General features: G+C 36.7%; 1 protein-coding gene across 2 annotated transcripts in view; it reads left to right on the forward strand.

Moving 5' to 3' along the window:
• csmd3b (CUB and Sushi multiple domains 3b) overlaps window positions 1–22325 on the forward strand; it is a 715228-nt gene that overhangs the window by 400857 nt on the left and 292046 nt on the right. For both annotated transcript variants that reach the window (XM_051664389.1, XM_051664390.1), the window contains exon 6: window positions 698–810. In XM_051664389.1, the coding sequence (XP_051520349.1) occupies window positions 698–810 (113 nt within the window). The remainder of the gene's footprint in view (window positions 1–697; window positions 811–22325) is intronic.

The raw sequence follows: 22325 nt of genomic DNA on the forward strand, positions 1-22325 counted from the left end.
ATGGCACCGCTCCAGCCTGTGAAGGCCATTAAAGTGTGATTCATGTGGCCATGTCCTTTAATGACATCTCCAGTTAGTCATTAATAAAGTAAGACAGATGTAGTATGAAGATGGAGCATTTTGATGGGTGGGGGGTTGGTGGGTTCAAATGACCTCTGTCCTCTGTTGCAGCACCACACTGATTCATGACACACTGCACACATACACACATCAAAGTTCTTTGCTTGTCAGAACTTCCAATATGTATGTATGTGGATTGCCCCCCAAAAGTGTCCAGGGAACTTGCTGCCCTATCTTGCATTTCACTAATAGTGAACCAAGTGTTAAGGTATATTTACTCAGTTAAATGTCCAGTGTCATGCCTCAAAATGTCATAGTATTACATTGGTGAAAGTTTTATACTCCAAAAGATAAAATATTGGCCATCCAAAAGCCTTCTTTCGTGGCCTTAACAGACCATGACCTTAACAAATCATTTAAACTTTTTTGACAGCGCTTTTAATCATTGTTCCTGACAATGTGCATCTACACAACATGTTTTCGCTGCCCTGTTAATATTTGTCATGTGGTATAAATTTTAGCTTTTTTCTTGGGCCAAAAGGCACAGATCATCAGCAAATGGGACATTGTTGCTTGTTTTTGCTAATAGGCAGCATCCTGTAACAAGTGTAAAGAACCTCCCTTCTTGTTTTTACAGGTTATCTGGAATGAATGTCCCATCTCCTATTGTTAGCAACAAGAACTGGCTGAGGTTACACTTTGTAACTGACAGCAACCATCGATACAAAGGTTTCAGTGCCCATTATCAAGGTAAGCTGCTCGCTTTGTCATTTCAAATGCATGGTTTTCATGGCTAATTCTGCTCCTGTGAACCCTGTAGTTAACATGTTTTAGTTTGTCCTATCTGGATAATTAATTTTACAATTAATTAATGAGTATTTTTGTTGCATTAAAGGTAAAAAAAAAAAAAAAAACAAGAATGTATTTCGGGTTAAACAAGTTTTGATAGCAAATATTTTTTTTTCCAGATTTCTAATTATTGCAAGCATGAGAAAGATTTTTAAAAACTGTGTTTATTTATTTATTTTTTTAGCACACCCAGCTATTTTTGCAATAACTTTCACATTTAAAAATCTGAGGAAAAAAAAGAAGTTTTTTTTTTTTTTTTTTTTTGCCAATGCTTGATTGCCTCTTTCCTTTTTGTTGAATTGTTTTGATTTGTGCTGTTTCTCCAAACTAACTCATATTTCAACAACAAATCATTTATTGTCTTTTTTGGAAGTAGCTATCTTTTTGTTTCTCTCATACAAAAGGAAACTGAAATGTAATAAAATGGTGGGGGTAGAGAGAAAGAAAGGACAATGAAAAGTAAGCTGCTTTTAAGTTTTATGCTTTGACAGGTCATCCATAGCCATAATTTTATCATGTGCTTGCACTTACATTTACCATAAACCCTATTTTTAGTATCTCAACTTCTATTGTTCTATAGGTGTTCTATAGCTGTCCTATAGAGATCTGGGGTGAAATGTTAAATTGTTTGCCACCCTTACATGTGTGTACTATTATCTTACAATTTTTGTATAAGTGTTGTATAATGCTGTTTTTTATGCTTAGTCCTTGTGCTAAAATCAAGTCTTTTCTGGGTAATATATTTTTTTTTTTAATTATTTTTTTTTTTACCTTAAATGTAGTTCACCCAAAAATGAAAATTCTGTCATCATTTACCCACCCTCATGTATTTCAAAAAACATACGACTTTTTTTTTCTTCCGTGGGGCACAAGAGAAGAATTTTTGAAGAATGTAGACGTTGTTCTGTTTTTTTATACAATAAAAGTGAATGCAGACTGAGGCTTCTGTCAGTTTATAACATTTAGCCTAACTCCTCCTTTTGTGTTCCATTTAAGAAATAAAGTCATTAGTAAAAAAAAATTAAATAAAATTCTTTTTTGCCAGGATATGTAGGATATGATTTGGAATCTGATGCTGTTTCTACAACTTAAATTCACATGTCATAGACAATGTATGCAAGTGGCTTTATAGACCTTGTGCTATGATCATTCAGGTTAGAGTGACATGATGTGAACTTCAGAGGCTTTTGTAAGATCAAGTATGCTTCTATGTACGTTTCTCTAAATAGACATGCAGACATCACAGATAAATAAAAATGTGAGAAGTTCAAATATAGGGTTGGATTTGTTTGTAAGATCTGAGATTAGAGGAAAACGTCTCGGTTACGTGGTGTAACCCTGGTTCTTTGAGTGGGAACGAGACACTGCGTAATCGCATTTGGACACACCCTGAGTGTCATGTGGTCTGAAGCCCTTATACAATCACGCCAATTTATTGGCTGATTGCGCTTAAGCGACGCCCCTAGGGAGCTACGTTACGAACTCCATAAAGGCGCTAGTTTACACACCATCGAGTCAGGAAGGCACGTGCCTATGCAGCTGCTAGAGTGTATGGCCAGCTTACGCAGCATCTCGTTCCCACTCAGGGAACCAGGGTTACACTTCACGTAACCGAGACATTCCCTTTCGTATGAACTCGAGCTGCGTAATCACATTGGGAACTATATACATTCACGCCATGCGTACAGTAGCTGTCTACGCCCCTGTGGCAAGCATATAGCACAACGCCCGAACAGAGCAAAGCAAATGCAATCTTTCATGCTCCTTCGACTCAAATAGGGGAGGATAGAAAGCCTGAAAATTAATAGTCTGTGAGCTAAATGATGTAGAAACGACCTTGGGCAAATAGCCCAAATGTGGTCTTAAAACCACTCTTGAACACCCTGGCGCAAAATCCATACATAAGGGATTGATCGACAGGGCATGCAAATCACCAACCCTTTTAAACGATGCCAATGCTACTAGCAGGGCCATTTTAAGAGTCAGAAACTTATCAGCAACTGATGCCAAGGACTCAAACGGAGCACCAGAGAGCACCTCTAAAACAACAGATAAATCCCATAAAGGAATGTGGATGGGATTAAAAGGTCTAAGCCTGCATACCCCGCACATAAAATGAGAGACAAGAGAATGTATACTGACTGAGACTCCATTCATAAGCGCATGCTCAGCCGATATAGCGGCAACATAGACTTTAAGCATAGACAGGGCAGTGAACTGGATTTTTACCTCACACTGTACACCAGGAAGCAAAAATATGCCACTTGAACATATAAAGCTTCCTAGTTGATGGAGCTCTAGCATTCAGAATGGTATCAAGAGGGAAAACCAGAGGGGACAGTGTGACGTCTCTGCCAAACCTTGTCCAGATTTATTCCAGAATCTGAGGTTGTAATGTCCACTCTCCGGGCATCAAGCCCTGTCTGGACAGGATATCCGCCCCCAAATTCAACCAGCCCGGGACATGCTCTGCTCGTAGAGACAGCACATTTCCCATGCCCACAGAAGAATGCGATGTGCCAGTCTCAGCATGGCATGAGAACGCACTCCTCCCTGGTGATTGATATAGGACACCACCATTCTGTTGTCTGACCAGATGAGGACAACCCCCATAGGCTGGACGATCCTCGTATGCTGCGCCCCAATCCGTGGAGGAGGCGTCTGTTGTTATAACTTTGTGGCGACACACCTGTCCCAATGGAATGCCTGACATCAAAAGTCTGGTCCATTTCCATGGTAACAGAGTTTGGTAGCACCCACACGTCACTTTGAAGAGACAGAACACATGCGTCAGTGGTTGAAGTCCCTTTATGGAGTTCATACAGCATTAAAATGGTCTTGCATGCAACATGCCCGGGGGAGTAACAGCAGCAGGATCATGAGCCCCAAAAGCCTGTGAAATGTTCTCACAGGGAGAACGTGTCCCACTCTGAACATCGCTAGACACTGGCGAAATGACAGAATGCGAACTGGAGTTAGACACACCTGCATCACTTGCGAATCCAGCTCCACCCCTAGAAACAGAGTCTGCTGCCCTGGCAACAGGACACTCTTGTCTAGGTTACATACAGCCCTAGATCAAATGGATGAGAATGACATCTCAATGTTGGGCAGCCAAAGTCTCCGAGTGGGCAAACACCGACCAGTAGTCGAGATAATTCAAAGCGCAGATGCCTTGAAGCCTCAGGGGCATCAAAGCTGCATCCATGCATTTTGTAAAGGTGCATGGTGCCAGTGCAAGTCCAAATGGAAGGACACAAAATTGATACGCTTGCCCCCAAAAGTGAATCTGAGAAAGCGCCTGTGCTTAGGCACAATCTGAATATGGAAATAAACGCCCTTCAAATCTATTGTCACAAACCAGTCTCCCGGCTGCACTTGTGACATTATTTGTTTTTGCGTGAGCATTCTGAATTTATATTTCTTTAGAGCGAAATTTAAACATCTCAAAATCCAGAATGGGACGCAAGCCGCCGTCTTTTTTCGGGACCAGGAAATAATGTAAAAAGCCGCCTTCTCTCTGAGAAGGGGGAATCACCCCTATTGCTCCTTTTTCTAAGAGAGAATGAATTTCCCAAATCAAAATGGGCTTCCCGAAAAGAAATGTCTGTCGGAACAACCCCATTGACAGCCCCAGCATTCTTATGGGGAGACAGCATGTGGTGTTTATGTTCATTGTGTGTTTTATGTACACTTGTGCTTGATTAACTTCTAATTCTGTTATGCATATCTTGAGACCCTTGGTCATGGAGACAGAGGCTGAAATCGGGAAGCGTTTTATTTTATTTTATTTTTTATGTTCGCTCCCCAGCAAGCTGCGGGGGAAAACTGAACCATATTCTGGTTGTCGGAAGTTTGAGGCGTGTACAACAGTGAACTAATTCCAATTCTGACCAAAGGGCAAACAGGAGAGAAATGGATACGTTTATACGGTCCAATTTTGTTCACTGAGTGGGGGCTAATCCTTCGTTACACAGCAAGCCCATCAGGATGAATTCTCCCAGAACGACACAGAAAAAGAAAATAGAGAAAAGAAGCCAATTTGTTCCTTACCTTCCAACGACGAATTCTCTTGTACAGTGTTTTTTAATGGCGACAGCTCAAGACGAACCTGGTAACAATTTCACACGCTTTGTTCATCATAAAATGGCCACCAAGCTAGGCCTCAGAGCATGTCCGACAAGACTTGCACTTTCGCTCAGGGGGAGGGCGACAAACATGAGGAAGAAACCGATGTCCGTTCGCACTCCAAACTTCTCAGACACAAAGTCGAAATCCCGAGCGGCTCCTGCACACGGAGCTCCAAAAATGGAGGCCATGGAACTGGAAAAAGTGGGGATAACGCCTCGTGGTGAGAAATTGCGAGCCTCGAAAAGTGCAGCTGTCCCCGTCGGACCATTGTAATGTTTGGAAAAAAACACATTAAAATTGCTCTGGAATTTATTCTATATAAACGACGCCCTTACGTGTTCGCCACTCAAGGGAGGATTAATAATCCTCGCTTTGACGTGAGTCGCTGGAAAAAACACGGCTTAGACAAAAACGTGAACTGAAGAACAGAAAATCTGACTTGATGGCGTGAAAGCAAGCAACTTTATGGAGCCTGTAAAGTAGTTCCCTAGGGGCGTATCTTAAGTGCCATTAGCCAATAAATTGCCATGATTGTATAAGGGCTTCAGACCACGTGACACTCAGGGCGTGTCCCAGTGTGATCATGGAGCTCGAGTTCCTCCAAAAGGGAACTGATTAGAAGCTCGCTGCGCTGAATTGGACTGGCATGATTTCTGACTTTGAAAAACTAGGTACACACTGCACCACCAGGACAAGTGGATGGGTAAAAGCAACATCTGCACAGCGCTTCAGGAAACAGCCCAGCAAAATCCAATTTAGCCCACTGATTCATCTCAAAGAGATGCCATCCAAATGGAAGTCCATTCCATTTTGGCCCACTCTGCTCTTTTTCACATTAACCAGCTGTTGCTGTTTCATGATGCCAATTGATAGAAATGCTCATCTGCAGAAAATAAAGCTCTTACTGGCAGGGTTGTTTGGCTTCAATAAACACAGCCTCATCAACAGGCCTTCTTCTGAAAGCAGCCCATGTGGGTGTTTGAAAGGCCAAGACTGTAGGGTGGAAATGTTCTGCTGATTATTTGGTTCTGAACCAGTTATAGACAAAACATGGTTAGACAGTGTCATCAGTCTGACACCATAAAACTAATAGCACTCTGTAAAATCGTATTACCATAATAATATTTGTTTTATTTTTTATTTTTTATTTTTATGATTTAATTAAATATTCAAAATGGGACTATGGCTCCAGAAGCATAACAGGCCAAATCACAAAGTATGAAATAATGAGTCAGAGCTTTGTGACTGCAAAACAGAATGAGTCAGAGTTGTCAAGTTACCGTCTAAAATTCAGCTTTAACAAAACCTTCATGAAAATTAGTGGTGGGTGTATGACCAAAACCTTATCTGATAATTTAATTCATTTTATATCACGTTTAAAATATCATGGTATTTATTATGATATTAGTCATTTTTTCTGGAAATGTAACCACTGGTTGATGGTTTATATATTAAATTATCATGAGGTAATGCCTATTTTGGGAAAATCTAGTGAATTAAATACTTAACAAATGAAAGGCACTTGATTTTTGTATGTGATTTTATTATTATTTTATTTATTTAAATTTGTATTTGGAACTTGATAGACATAAACCAAAATATAAGATTTAAAAAAATGAATGTCTGGCATCAGTGCAAAAACTAACTTCACATTATGATACACTTGAGTGAAATGGTGAGCAACAAGCTGCATTCATTCGGGGATATCATTTTTATTTTTTTTTTTAATTTCCCCATAAGCATTCCAGAAGGTTTATAGGCCTTAAAACAAATCAACCAGTTTTAAAATGAATTACTTTGGAATATATTCTTCCAAGCCAAAAAAAAAAAAAAAAAAAAAAATGATACAAAAATTTGAAAATCAAAAAAATTACAAAACTCTTTAATAAGTGAATGAACTATATATTCACTGCAAATTATGTAGGCTAATCCAATCCAGAGGTTCCCAAATTTAAGTATCCAATGGCACTTCACGAAACAGGGAAAAAGTCAGTGTTTTATAATCAACTCTCAGTAATAATGTTACGTTTTCAGTGCCTGGTGACGTTTCAAGGAATGAAAACCAAAAACTAACTAAATGTTTTGCAGAACATAACTGAAAAGAGGAACGAAGTCCCGTTCAATTGTTCCAGATTGAAAACTTTATTTATAAATGTTGTTAACCGGTTAGTAACAAGTTAATTTCATTCCGATATTTTTTATCTCATAAAACCAAAGTGTAAATGGTTAATCACAGCATATTTTGAGAATATCACCACTTTCTGTTGCCCAGAAAAGGAGGCATTTCTCTTTTTAGTAAAACATGATAAGCATGTGCTTTGATTCTTAAGGAAACTGCTGCATCACACATTTATTTGCCTTAAAGGTTCACTCAGTAACTTTTTGCTTGTGTTATCTTGGATTTACAGTGACACCTATTGGTGTGGATGCAGCATCATTCAAAATCAATAGTTTTCATTTACTGATGCTATTGTAGAAATTCACTATTCACAATCAACCATGATTAATTTAATCCAAGAATGAAAGTCTCCAATAACAAGACATTTACTGAGATTAATTGAGTAGTATTCAGCTGGTTATGTGTTCCTAAAATGGCAGCCCCCATGAGGGTGCCCCCACCCCATGTAATAAAACAGCTTTTATAAGGTTACAAATATGACTAGCCCTCATCTCATTTGAGTGGGGATGATTTTATACATATTTTTCAAAATTACAATTAATTTCTTTAGGAGTAAAACATTTTTAATGGGGAAAAAATTACTGAGTGCACCTTTAATGCACATTGCAGATGTAGCCTTTTGTGACATGCTGAAGACCTTTTAGAAAACAATACAGTATATAATTACTAAGGATACATGCACGGTTAATCCAGATACAAGGGGAAAAAAAATTGGTAAAAAGTACATTTCTCCATTATTTCCAATAACTTTCCATTAATTATTAAATGTTTAAATAAAATAATTTGACCCGCATAAGATGAAGTTTAGTCCAAACACACCCAAGCAGTGTGTGCATTCATGCAGGAGAGAGAGATTTCGGCTATTTGTACATTTTAGATGGCCAAATATATTTTTGAAATATGTAAATATTTTTGGGATACATTTAGCATTAAGAATACATTTATTGAAATGGCATTATTTTATATAGGCTTCTGTATACTTTGCTTGTTATGTTTTCTAAGCTGATAATTCCCCCACATAAATAAATAAAACAAAACAAAATAAAATAAATTGCTTATTTTCACTCATTTTGGTTGAGGCAAGTCCCTTATTTTGAGCTTGTTTTTCCTGAAAAGATCCCTTTTTTCTTGAGATATCTGGAAACACTGCAACTGGTATATCACCAACCCTTAGCACGGAGTACTGTCATTTTAAAAAGAGTGTTAGTAAACATCCTTTAATTTCATTCTAACCAGTTACCAGTTGGAAAGGAGGCAGCGTAACACCAGAACCGGAGAAAAAACAAACAGTTTCAGCTCAGAACGAACCTAGTCCCTGCATTTCACTAAAAAAATTATTTATTCATGAAAAGAAGCAAGCATTTACAATGTGTTCTTTGTAGTACAATTAACAATTCATATACATATGAAACATAAAGCCTGTTTTGAGTTTATGTGAGCCGTCTCCTAATGCATGTGAACACAGTAGAACTGACTACTAATAACCAATAGTACAGCAAATTAGTGAAATCTTTGCTGTCATGTTGAACACACCTTAACCATGTTTAAGGGATTGTGAGTGAAAGACATTATAGGACTCTTGTTTTCCCCAGTTGAGCTCACAATATTTGTAACCATAATGTTAGCTATATAATTAAATCAAACATGACAGGAAAATCTACAAAGTCATAACAAATAACAGTAAGTGTTGGGAAGTTAAAACCTGGTACCCAACAGCAACAGCTTTCAATGTACATCTTGCAAGTCAATTTGTCTTGTAGCTGTGCATGTTACCCCCTCATTCAGCTCTAAAAAGCAAGAACAAAATGCTTTATTGTGTTAAGAATAAGACATGATTCAAAAGATAAGACATGATTCAAACCTCAAGGCGACTAAATAAACAAAGTAGATTGCATCTGTAGATGGTTGTGGTGTCAAATTCAAAAAGCAAACCTCTCCCTCAAACTTAAGTCACTTGGAGGTGAACATGGTAATGAAGAATAATCCAAGATAAGTCATGTAAACTAGGACAAAGAAGCTGACATAGGGCCAAGGAGCCAGCTTTCATAATGTCATAAGAATTGCAAATTTGCAAATGTTGTTCTTCTTCAAACTCAATCTTGTTGCTTGTGATAACACAGCAAGATTTTTGCAATATTTCTCATTCACTTTTCATAGTAGGTCAGTCAGAAATTGAACTCGAAATCTGTACATGGCAACAGGTCCTCTGCCATTCCCTCTGTGTATGCCACATTTAATAAAGTGCTCCTTTGATGGTCACTCCTGCCACCATCCACTTTAACTGGGAGAAAGTTTGTGGATGAATGTTTGCAGTGGAATCAGAATTTGCCTGCGGGAGTAATTATTTGGCTGGATTCCACTGTCTCTGTCAAGCACGATTCCTCAAGACTTTCCTTGAATCTTAATACCATTTGTGCTACAGTGTTGCACAGCTGAAACTCCAGCACACAATCTAAAATAGAGACAGTGCTCCCTGCTATTGCTTGCTGTGCTCATGTTGTGTAGTTTAAATGTCCTCTAAATGTTAAACAAGTGGAACATTGTGCTGTGCTTTTTAGAGAGCTTTGTGCTGTGAAAAAGTATTTGCCCCAACCTGATTTATTCTGTTTGTATATATATATATATATAATGTCATACTAAATTGTTTCAAAAATTAAAACAAAATATAACATAAAACAAAGGCCCTGTTCAATCAAATCCACACCTAAATAGAACTTTTTCAGCAGCATGAAGATAGCTAAAATGTCTCACCCAGTAGCACACTATGCCAAGGTTGAAAGAAATTCCAGAAATGATGAGGAAAAGGATGATAGAAATATATGAGTCTGGGATGGGTTACAAAGCTATTTCAAAGGCTCTGGGACTCCAAAGAACCACAGTAATATCCATTATGTCCAAATGGAGAAAACTTGGCACAGTAGTGAACCTTCCCAGAAGTGGCTGACCTTCCAAAATTCCTCCAAAAGCACAGCGATGACTCATCCAGGGAGTCACAAAAAAGGCAAAGACAACTTCCAAGGAACTGCAGGCCTCCCTCGCAACAATAAAGGTCACTGCTCGTGAATCCACTGTCAGAAAAACACTGGCCAAAAATGACATCCATGGAAGAGTGGTGAGGCAAAAACCACTGCTAACTCAGAAGTACATTAAGGCTCATCTGAATTTGCCAAAACACACTTTGATGATCCTCAAACCTTTTGGGAGAATATTCTGTGAAAAGATGAGTCGAAAGAGGAACTGTTTGGAAAACAGGGGTCCTGTTACATCTGGCGTAAATCAAACACAGTATTCCACAAAAAGAACATCATACCTATGGTCAAGCATGGTGGCGGTACTGTTATGGTGTGGGGATGCTTTGCTGCTTCAGGACCAAGGCGACTTGCTATGACTGAGGGAAACATGAATTCTGCTCTCTAACAGAAAATCCTAAAGGAGAACGTCCGGTCATCTGTCCGTGAGTTGAAGCTCAAGCGCAACTGGATTATGCAGCAAAACAATGATCCAAAGCATATGAGTAAGTCTACCTCTGAATGGTTCAAAAGAAGCAAACTGAAAGTTTTGGAGTGGCCTAGTCAAAGTCCTTACTTGAACCCAATTGAGATAATGTGTCAGGACATTAAACGGACAGGTCATGCTCGAAAACCCTCAAATGTGGCTGAATTCAGGCAGTTTTGCAAGAAGAGTGGGCCAAAATTCCACCACAGCATTGTGAAAGACTGATCTCCAGTTATCGGAAGCGTTTGCTTGCAGTTGTTTCTGTTAAAGGTGGCACAACCAGCTATCAAGTTTAAGGGGGCAGTTAGATTTTCACATGGGTGATATAGGTGTTGGATAACTTTTTTGCTTCAATATATATGTATATATATATATATATATATATATATATATATATATATATATATATATATATATAAAGGGTTGGGAGGGTTACTTTTGAAATGTATTCCACTACAGATTACAGAATACATGCTGTAAAATGTAACTTGTAACGTATTCCGTTAGATTACTCAAGGTCAGTAACGTATTCTAAATACTTAGATTTTTTCACTTGTTTTGACTATAAAAACTCTGCCAGTACAGTAAGATAAAATACACGTTAAAAATACATTCTCTGAAAAACCTAAATATCTTATGCAGTGTTGTTTCTAAAACAAGATTAATCAAATGTATCTTGTTTTAAGGAGTTTTAGATATTTTTACAGGAAAACAACACAAAAATTATCATCAAGAATATGATTTTTGCCCTAATATCAAAGGTCTTACTAGAAAAATAAGAAATTATGATCTAACATGAATTTTCTTGATTAAAAAAAATATATGATCATGCCTGGTAACATGTGCATGTAAAATGGCTAGAAATAGCATTTTAGCTTAGCGTAAAGCTGACGATTTACACAAGGTTTATTTCTTCTGCTCCAAACTTACTTCAGACTTACTTCTCTGTCAGCTCGATTGAATGTAACACATCATAAAGTGTTTCACCGCTGTTCAAATGCACTTTAGATCACATCATTTATATGTATAAATGTTTTCCATCTGATCCCGTTACATGTATTCTGTTACTTCCCAACCTTGTGTGTGTATATATATATATATATATTTGAAAACTGTATTTTGGTTTACTCAGGTTGCCTTTGTTTATATTATATCTTTAGATTTGTAAAATCTAAAACAATTTAGTATGAAAAACACACAAAAGTAGAAGAAATTAGAAAGTTGCAAATACTTCGTCATAGCACTGTAGCTTTGCTGGAATAAGCAATTGGATAAGTGGAATAAATCTTTAAAATCAAAGTTTGCTAATACTGCTTGTAATGACAACCTATTAATGTCTCAACTGCAGATTTGTCTTGCTTCTGTATAACACCATTGTAACGTTTGCAGGAACGAGGCGAGAGAAGGAGGGTCTATGTGCAGGCTTTTTTAATAAAAACTCAACATAAAGAACTCAAAACATGACCACAAAACAAACTGTTATTCCATGAAGGAAAAGAACTGACAAAGACAAAGTTAACATGAGGGCATTATATACACAAGACTTAACAAAGGTAACAAGACAGAGGTGGGATTAATCAGGGGCAACACAGAGAACAGCGACACAACCAAAACCTAAAACCAAACTTCAAATTAAAAGTCTTAGTCCTTCTAGCGACGTCTAGTGACTGCTAGGGCAAATGTCCCAAGTGTTACAACCATCAGTCCTTGACAGAACATCTCTAGCTCTAAGACTCAAACTATGGCTGTATCTGTAATGTCTTTTGTATTTTTGCCTGGGCATTATGGTCTTAGGCAAAAGCAAGATGACATGTGAAACATGTAGTTGAAATATACACCATTGTCTCAATTTTAAGTGAAGGCAGCAGAGTGAAATTCCAAAACCTTCTATTAAATATTTCAGTGCCAAACTACTTGCAAGACAGCACTGCACTGATACTTTTCAAACATTCTCGTTTCACAGTGTTTTCAAGGCAGTTCTATAATTATATTGTTGTGCAATCTATTTTTGTTTCTCTGTAAAATGTATAGGCTACTTTTTAAGAAATGTAAAATTAAAGAAATGTTCATTTCCATTTAAGCAATGCGACATCGCTCGCATCTGGAGTAGACATGATATAACTTGTATTAAACCGGGAACAATGTTTGAAGGTTTGAAAATCTCCCTTTGGTTTACGATGATAGAATGTCTAGCATCTAACATCTAATAGACAGTGTTGACAAATAATATCATACAATAATATTTGCACACGGAAATCCGATTAGTGTTCTTTCTTGCATTTGTTTGCATATTGAATTGTAATTGGTCAGTTTACTCTCAACTAAAGCCTAAAACCTAAAATTACCTAAAAATGTAATAGGTACTAATACTTTTTCTGCCTTCAAGAAGTCAAATCTAGTTTGGAATTTGCCCTTTTCCACTATGTATTTAGAACACAAGTGGATCTAATGTTTTCCTCTAATATGCACTGAGCTGGTTGTAAGTGTTAGGCACCATATTTATTTTACTACAAAAACTATTCACATCAAGTCTTTGCCCTCTGTTGCTAATTTCAAATCTAGCCTAAAGGCCTACTTTTATTCCCTATCTTTTTAAATTGCATGAGGTAGTATAAAGATTTTCTAAGCCAATTGTTATTGATATTTTCTTTTTTTATATTCTATGTATATGCATTGTATATTTTATTATTATTATTATTATTATTATTATTATTATTATTATTGTTATTATTTATATTTGCTGTACCACACTTTGGGACAACTTCTGTTGTTTTAAATGTGCTTTAGAAATAAACTTGACTTTTTTTATCCTGAATTAATTATTTTATATACAGTTACAGTATTCTGGCAATTAGAACATTGCAGTCTTGTCTAATAAACATGTTTAACAAGACTAAATAAGAATGAAGAGGCTCTCTAAACAGAATAATTTAGGGGAACAGCAGGAAATCACATGTTCTGAATAATAGTAGCCTAAAGAGTGAAGATGAAACCATATCTTTGTTGTTGAGTGATTAATTCTTTATTTACCGAGAGTGATGCGTGACGGGGACTCCATAGCTAAGGGTGACAATATGCCATTATTAAAGCTTGATGGATCAACTTTACTTGTAGGCTGTGTTTATTAGGGCTACATACATATACTACATATACTACATAACGGCTACATACATTTTTATTTATTTATTATATTATTTATGTATTTATTTGGTAGAAATTTGACACAGAAAGATATTTAATATCAAATGTTACCCTTGTACAGTGTCTCATCAAACTCTACAATTTAAGAAACATTTATTTCCCCTTGTAGATCACTGATAGCTTTCTTCACTCTTGAATGACTCGAGAGAGCTGTGAAGAACTGTGAAATGTAAACTTTTATTGTGAATTAGTTTTCTGCTTTCAGAGGCCAATAAGACCATTCTCTGGCTGCAGCTTGTGTTCCCATGGCAACCACAGCAGATATTAGACACCCCCTCACAGAATATAGACACCATTAAAGAAAATGCTGTCCACTACTCATTGATAATGCTGAGATTTGGTAAGCGGCTGCGTCCTTAGGGGTATATAAGTCTTTAAAGTGTAAACAGTTCCAGGAGAGAAATATAACTGTAGCCCTAATGGATCTCAATGTTGCCATTACTTCTAGACAAGAGTGCCGCACTTGGGCTTAGCAGAGGAAATTTGTCCAGGAGTTATGTCAGAATTCACTCAGGAAGGCTTTCAGATGAAGTAATGGACTGCACTCGCCAGAAAGTTGTAATATACCTAAAGTATTATCACTTCTCATCTGTTCATCATTTATATCTACTGTTTGATTAGAGAGGGTTGTTTAATGATATAGGCTGCCTTGGTACATTAAGTAGTGCTTTGAAATGTTAATATTAGGGCTGTCATTGGATTAACATTTTTAATCGAATGAATTACTATGCCGATTAATTAATCAAATGAATCACAATTAATGGCATTTATAAATATTTGCTGAGAAGGGCCCTCAAATAATAATAATTCAATATATAATGATTAAATAATTATAAATAGTTATATTAAAATATTTAGAAATATTATATATATAATATAATAATTCAAAATTTAAAAAATGCATTACGTTATTGTGGCAGACGAGTAAAACATTGATTAGACAACAAAAAAGTAGCTTTAGAAGGCAATATATTGTTTATTTCCATATCATTGAACAGAAGACCTGTATTTCCCATTAATTACCTAGAGTGTGGCGGCCCACCACAGTTTCATAATAAACCAAAAATATTTTTACACTTCTCCTAATAACATAAAAGATCTCTAACGTTGTGTTTTGCGCCGTTGCTTCGGCAAAGCATCTCTCACTCCCAGACAGTCAGCAACCCCCACGCGCATGCTCACAAACACGCACTGGAACCAATTATCTAACGTTAACGTTATTACCAGCGGCTCTGACAACTTAACTATTTTCAGCATCTGAGGAGCAAGTTCAACATGGGTAACCACTTTTGCATAATTTCTTTGATGGCTCACAGGGCTCAACTTTAACGCTTGTCCGGGACAAGTGGATTTTTGAAGGGGCAAGTGAAAGACAATTTTACTTGTTCGACTGGACAAGCAGACTGACTAAAACGTCAGTAACAAAAAAATAACCAGCTATATTTGTGATAGCCTAAGTCTGTGTCACTTATTAGAAAGTTCATATTCTTATTCTGCTGTTGAAAGTAATCATGAGCATGTAATTTTATAATTCGCAAGTGATCTAGTAACAGTTGCACCCTGTTTGATTGACAGGCGGCGTATGTGTGTGTGCTGAACGTGCGCTTGTATTCTGAAAATGCTTGTGCTAATGCACACCTGAACAGTCAAATAAATTGCAAAATTACGCCAAAATGCCCATCTTGGCGAGGTATTCATGTAAACACAGAGAGTGATGTCTATAGTGAACGTAAACAGAGAATAAAAAAGCGGAGAATTTTAATTTGTATTAAAATGTCGGACTTGTAATTATAAATGTAAACTAATAGACCTGCTGCCGTCTAATGTGTCATTATAATAATCAAACAACCATAACAAGAAAATGAAAAAAACACTCACTGCTCTTGACTGAATAACTTTAAAAAGTATTATTAACTTGAAACCATTCTTCCATAATTAACATATTAGTTAGTGTTATTATTTGTCGTGGTTTTGAAAGTGGTATTAAGAATTAGAGTCCGACAGATATGGGATTTTTGAGACCGATACCGATTTTAGAGGGGGAAATTCAACGATTACAGATATGGTGGCCGATATATTTTGAGCTGGAATGAAAAATACTTTTTCTATGTGGATTGTGCACCGATATGACTATGCAAAGGTACTCAGAAGGCTGCTTTCTTAAACAGGTATTTTTATCAAAGAATATTTGACATTATTATTATACATTGTCAACAAATTCTAGAAATGAACACTGAGAAAATAAAGAATAAATAAAAATACAATAAATAGCTAAATAAACATCAGTACTGTATGTTCAGTATCAGTCGGTTGCTGACCATTTAAATAAAGAATAAATTCAAATAAAATAAATAGCTAAATAAACATCAGTACTGTTTAGAATCACTCAATTGCTGACCATTTAAAATAAATAATAAATAAATATAAAATAAATAGCTAAATAAACATCAGTAGCACTGTTTAGTATCAGTCAAAAGCTGACTATTTTAATACTGCCAGTCAATTAGGGGCAGGTTGTAAAACAAGAAGCATTTATACCTGCCGAGTCAAGAATTAAACAGCGACAGCACTGTTACAGGGGAAACGTTCAACGGTGGAAAACAAGACTTTTAAATATTACATTTTGTAAATGCACCGACTGGAATTGTTTGGTTTAAGGGGGTACCAATCTGCAAATCCTGAACAAAACAGTTTGGTGAATACATGTTAACACATTAGCTTCCAATCAGCTGACAAGATATGAAAGTAGCTACATGGTTAGCTAGTTAGCTATAAGCTCGTTGTCACGGAGAGTAAAAGATGGACATTGTTTATTTACTTTCCAGCATTGTGTCTCACCAACTAGGTATCAACGTTGCGTGAAATCAACACTCAACATACACAATCCACCACTGCACCGTTGTCTGCTGAGCTGCAAAAAGATGCTCTGATGCTTACCTTTCAATCTGCTATATTACTGACTGCACTGACAAACTATAGCTGGCTAACGTAGCAAACAGATGTGATAAACAAGAGTTACATGGTTGTCAGGGACAGGGTTAATGTTATATTAGTTATATTAAAAAGGGAAAATGAAGGGGTCATTGTTTATTAACTTTCCAGTATGTATTTCACAAACTAGTTAGCAACTTACTGAGAAGACGCCGCTTAACTCCGCACCGCTTAACAACGCACTGTCTGCAGAACCAAAGTCAGTTCAGCTCTGTAAACAATGGAGTCGGAGCACGCTCTGCTGGACAAACTACATTATGACACCAATTCTAAATCACCCCAAGCATTGTTTTCTGCATTATATGTTCTGAAAAAAGTTTTTATATCTGCGTATATCAGAAAACATATACGCCAATATCGATATATCTGTGAAAGGCTAATATTGTCCGATAATACAAAAAGTAGCTTTAGAACGCAATATCATTTCCACATCATTGAACACCTCTCGAATTGTCAAATAGCACTACCAACTACTGAAATTATTATATTTTGATAATGTGTAGCCTTTTTTGTACATGGTAGATCTTGCTGCAATAACATGATGAAAAAGTAGATCTAATTCCATTGAAGTATGAGCACCACTGCTGAAAATGATGGCGATGGAGGCTTTCCTTTATTTGACTACCATACATAACATAAAATAATTATCATATGACAATAGCCTCCTCCCCTAAACAGTACAGTTTACATTTCTGTCACAGAGAATTGAGTTGATTGCATAGGTACACTATTAGGTTGGGCATCGGTCATAATTTTAGAAAAATATACAACATAAACTTTGATGTTACTTGAGCATGTGTGACAAGGAGGAGGGTGGGGCCGGGCCGTGAAGACACACGGCCAGCCCTGAATCGGGCTAATTAGCTGGGAGGGGGATAAAAACGAGCCAGAGGCACCAGTTCGAGAGAGAGATGCACTCGGCTGCATGTTTGTTTATGTTGGTTTTAAGTTAAGTTTGACATTAAAATTTATGTTTACTGTTCAGCCAGTTCCCGCCACCTCCTTGCCCATCCTGTAACTGTTACAGTGGTGCCGAAACCCGGGAAGGAGGCGGGGAGTCCTCGCTGCTTCCATCCACCAAAGGCGCAGCCACGGCTATCTGCCTGGGGACGGAGGGGTCGCTGCCGGCCGCCGAGTGCCGGAGGAGCCGCAGCCATCTGCTGAAGAAGGGGAGGAGTGGTTCCATCCGCCAGGGGCCGGAGGACTCGCTGAGGTCCGCTGGGGGAGGAGCGAGCTGGCGTCCGCCAGAGGGCGGAGGAGCGGTTGAGGACCAGGCGACAGCAAATATGCAGCGTGCATCCCTCCTCCTCGTCACACTCCTCCAACACCCGACTCAGGTCGGGAAAACCCCCGGCAGGACGCACTCCCCTCCCTTCCTGGAGGGTGGGCATTGCCTTTCTGGCCATGCTGGCATGTCTTCCCTGCCTTTCTGTAGCCCTGGGAGAGATGAGGGGAGGGAAAGGTGAGAGGGAAAGAGTGAGGCGGAGCGACAGAGAGAGAGGAGAGAGACTGGAATGGGTCCTTTTTGAAGCTTGAAAGCTCAAGTCCTCATTAATTGTAACTGCACTGAAAAAAGTGACTAGCACAGTCTCCAGAATTTGTACTTATGTGTTTCACTGATTGAAGAAAGAAAGTCGTATGAGTTTGAAAAGACATCAGGGTGAGCAAATGATGACATTTTCATTTTTGGTTTAACTATTCCTTTAAGTAGAATTTACTTTAGAAATACTTATCAGAATTGGGGGACTAGTGTGGCCCTATTTCTGGTATAGCTGGTTTAACTGAGATGTTATGTAATGGTGCCCTCACATAACTGACAGTAAGAAGGTGAAGGTCAGTTTCATGGCAGGAAAATATGATAGTATCACTATTTCCCTTCTGATAACAAATGGTGCACAGGATCCATGCTTGACTTTGGTCCAGTTTATAATCTGACATCCAGAGCAGAAAACAATTACTGTAATCTATCCTTGACTAGATGGACATGGGGATAGGTTGCAAATGGACTCGGCAGAGAGATAAGGTGGCAATGCAAGGACATGTCTGAGATCCCATCAAAGATGCCAAGGAGACCCAATGTACATAAAAAAATGAAAGTTAAAGGAAACTGAATAGACAATGAAGGTGCAATATAGTTTTTCTAGATTATTTTGTTCATTTGAAAACACTACTCTGCAAAAATGTATTTCTTTCTTTCTTGTTTTCCAGTAATAAGATTATAAGCATCCTTAAAACAAGATATATTTACTTGAGAAGCAAATAGCATAAGATATTAAAACGTTTTTAGAGAATGTTTCTTAAATTAAGTTTTTTTTTTTTTTTTACCCCATTGAAAAACTGTTTCTTGTTTTAATCATAAATCTGCATAATGTAGTGTGATTTAAGTTTTAACATGAAAAATCTCATTTACCAGTTGGGTAAGATTTATTTATTTGTTTAATTCAGATATATTCTCTGAAAAAAGTCTTAATATATTTTGCAATTTTCCTTTCAAGTAAATTTTTTTGTTTTAAAGTTAGGATGCTTAGATATTAGTGTTGTCACGGTACCAAAATTTCGATACTACAGCAAAAATATGCTAATATTATAAAGTGCTATTGAACACAGCAGTTTATTATTTTTAATAATTTAATAATTATTTTAAGAATTATTATTATTTTCCAGAACTCAATGTTTTAAAGCTTAATTTAATTTCATCATCAAAATGGTGTCTAATCAATTCGTTCTTAAAATTTTTAACAAGTGAAAGTAGAACTGTGTAACATGTCATTGGAATTTTTTTTTTTTTTTGCCAAACTTTTATTTAATAGCAGTCTTGCTTGTGATATATTGCTTAATTATTATTATTATTATTATTATTATTATTATTATTATTATTACTTCTACTACAGTAAATATTATATTTTACTATACAGTTGTAATATATTTATGTCACAATTTCTTCAATTTCAGGCATCTAGCTTTTATTATGAATCGTGCTTTTATTATGACGTGTTTTTTTTTTTTTTTTTGCCAGAAGCTTCACTTGTCCGCATAAACAATGCGATGGCCCAGTAGTGATGGGAAGATCGGATCATTTTAATGACTTGGATCTTTGAGTCTCGTTTAGCAAAATGAAAGAATCTTTATTCAAGTAATTTTGTTCATTTCATTCATTTAAGCAGAATTACATTAAAATATAAAATTTTCAATAGCCAAATCCCCCCAAACAACACGTTTTCTTACACAAACTTTGATTATAGTCCCAGTAAGGAAAAAATTATAATGCAGCCAAGGACAAATTATGAGAAACAGAAAGATTAGTCACATGACAAAAGAATGAACGACTCAGACCAAAATAGTTGAAAAGTGAACTAATCATTTCTGTTTCTTGTGTGAGCAATGCATAGCGTATACGGCTGTCACGTGACAAAAGAACAAACGACTCGGAACGAAAGAGTTGAAAGGTGAACTAATCATTTCTGTTTCCTGTACAGCGACTATGCGGTTTTCATGTTACAAACGAACAAGGTTGCGCAATGCGCATGCACGGCCAACACAAAATGAACTAATCACTCTCTGAGACTACTCGTTCTTCTGAGTCACATAAAAGTTTAGTTCAAAATGAACGTATCGTTCATGAATGACCCATCACTGGTGTGATCACTGAAGACATTTAAGTCATGTCTGACATCTCATCTCTTTACACTGGCCTTTGAGTCTGACAAATGTAATGTAGGACATGTAGGACATTGGAGTGTTTGTATTTTAGATTACTGATGTTTGTGTATATGGTAATTTTGAAAAGTTGTTTTGTTTAAAATTTTATTACTATACTGTTGTTTTAAATGCTATATAAATAAAGTTTAGTTGGAATTAATTATATAAATATATAGTCTACATGTAATACGCACTTTACAGTGCAGTGGATTAGTGCTCTGCTCTGTCATCTGTTACAACATGAATGATTCTCAATGTCTGTGGAGTTTCCAGTGTATGAGCGGTAGGAATTATACAGGACACAGCTCATCCACACTAAGATTGCTGCCTTCCGCAGTTTAATAAAATCACACTAGGACATGTCACAATTTTAATTTGATTAGTTGTCCATTTCAGTGTAAAAGGAGTAACAGAGCATGTTTTCAAAATAAGCTTGTGAGCATTTTAAAGCTATCATGTGTCAGTCATACTGTGTGCTGGTACCGGATGGAGTCGGTGCTTAGTACTACCAGTACTGCAGAAACACTGGTATCGTTACATCTTTTTTATTTTAGTATCGACTTGGTACCGAAGTACTGGTAATTTTAACAACACTAGTAGATTTTTATTTATTTATTTACTTTTTTACTGGAAACAAGAGAAAAATCTAAAATATTTATTAAAGGAATAGTTCACCCACAAAATGAAATGTCTCAAACTCATATGACTTTCTTTTGCGGAACACAAACATAGATATTGCTGAAGGATATACAATGTCAGTTTGTCCATACAATGCAAGTAAATGGGGTCCAACACTTTCATGCTCCAAAAAGGACATAAAGGCAGCATAAAGGTAATCCATATGACTCAAGTGATTTAATCCATGCCTTCTGAAGTGATACAGTAGGTTTGGGGTGAGAAACAGACAAAAATGAAACTTCTTTCACTGTACACTATAAATATTCCCATCTGCAGTTTCCTTGGCGATCATGATTTGAAGCTTGTGCTTCACACATGCGTAAGTAGAGCACAAGGCAATAGGGTTAGTAATTTATAAAATAATTATGTTTGGGTGAACTATTATTTAAGATGTTTTTTTTTGTTTGTTTGTTTGTTTGTTTGTTTGTTTGTTTTTTGCAGTGTGTCATTGAAAACGGTCATGTTTTCTACCCTAAAGTAGAATTTATGATCCTCTGGCTAATTAACTGTCAGATATAGATGATAGAGTTTTGATTACAAGTATGGCAGCTTGCCATAATCATTTTACCTTAATCGGACAAACAGGCACAAGGCTTGTTGCCACAAAAACAACTGGTCTTAGTTAACAAAACCTTCAAGCCACAGAGCCCATAAAAAAGTTTTTTTTTTTTATTTTTTTTATTTTTTTAATTGACGAGCTTCTTGCATTGGGGATTTTAAGATTTTATTTGTTTCCATCATCCTATACAGCTCAGTGGAGCAGTCATTTCCAAGAAGCCATGAATATGTTGACCTTGAAGAGCTGCTGACAGCTGCTCAGTTTTTAATGAATGAGTGTTTGAAAAGCATTCTTAGCCTGAATAGGTGTTGAAATGTCTTTGCCACACATGTGAAGGCTTAGGAAAATTTTAAATGACTAATTATAAATGTAAAATGTCATTTCAGTGCCGTAAAGGATTTGAAGAAAGTTTAAGGCTTGACAGTAGTTAAGGAAAGCCCTTTTTGTTTTTGTTTTTTTGTTTTTTGCTTATATAGTAAACTT

Source organism: Myxocyprinus asiaticus, chromosome 30 (genome assembly GCF_019703515.2).
Source record: "Myxocyprinus asiaticus isolate MX2 ecotype Aquarium Trade chromosome 30, UBuf_Myxa_2, whole genome shotgun sequence".
Taxonomy (NCBI): Eukaryota; Metazoa; Chordata; class Actinopteri; order Cypriniformes; family Catostomidae; genus Myxocyprinus; species Myxocyprinus asiaticus.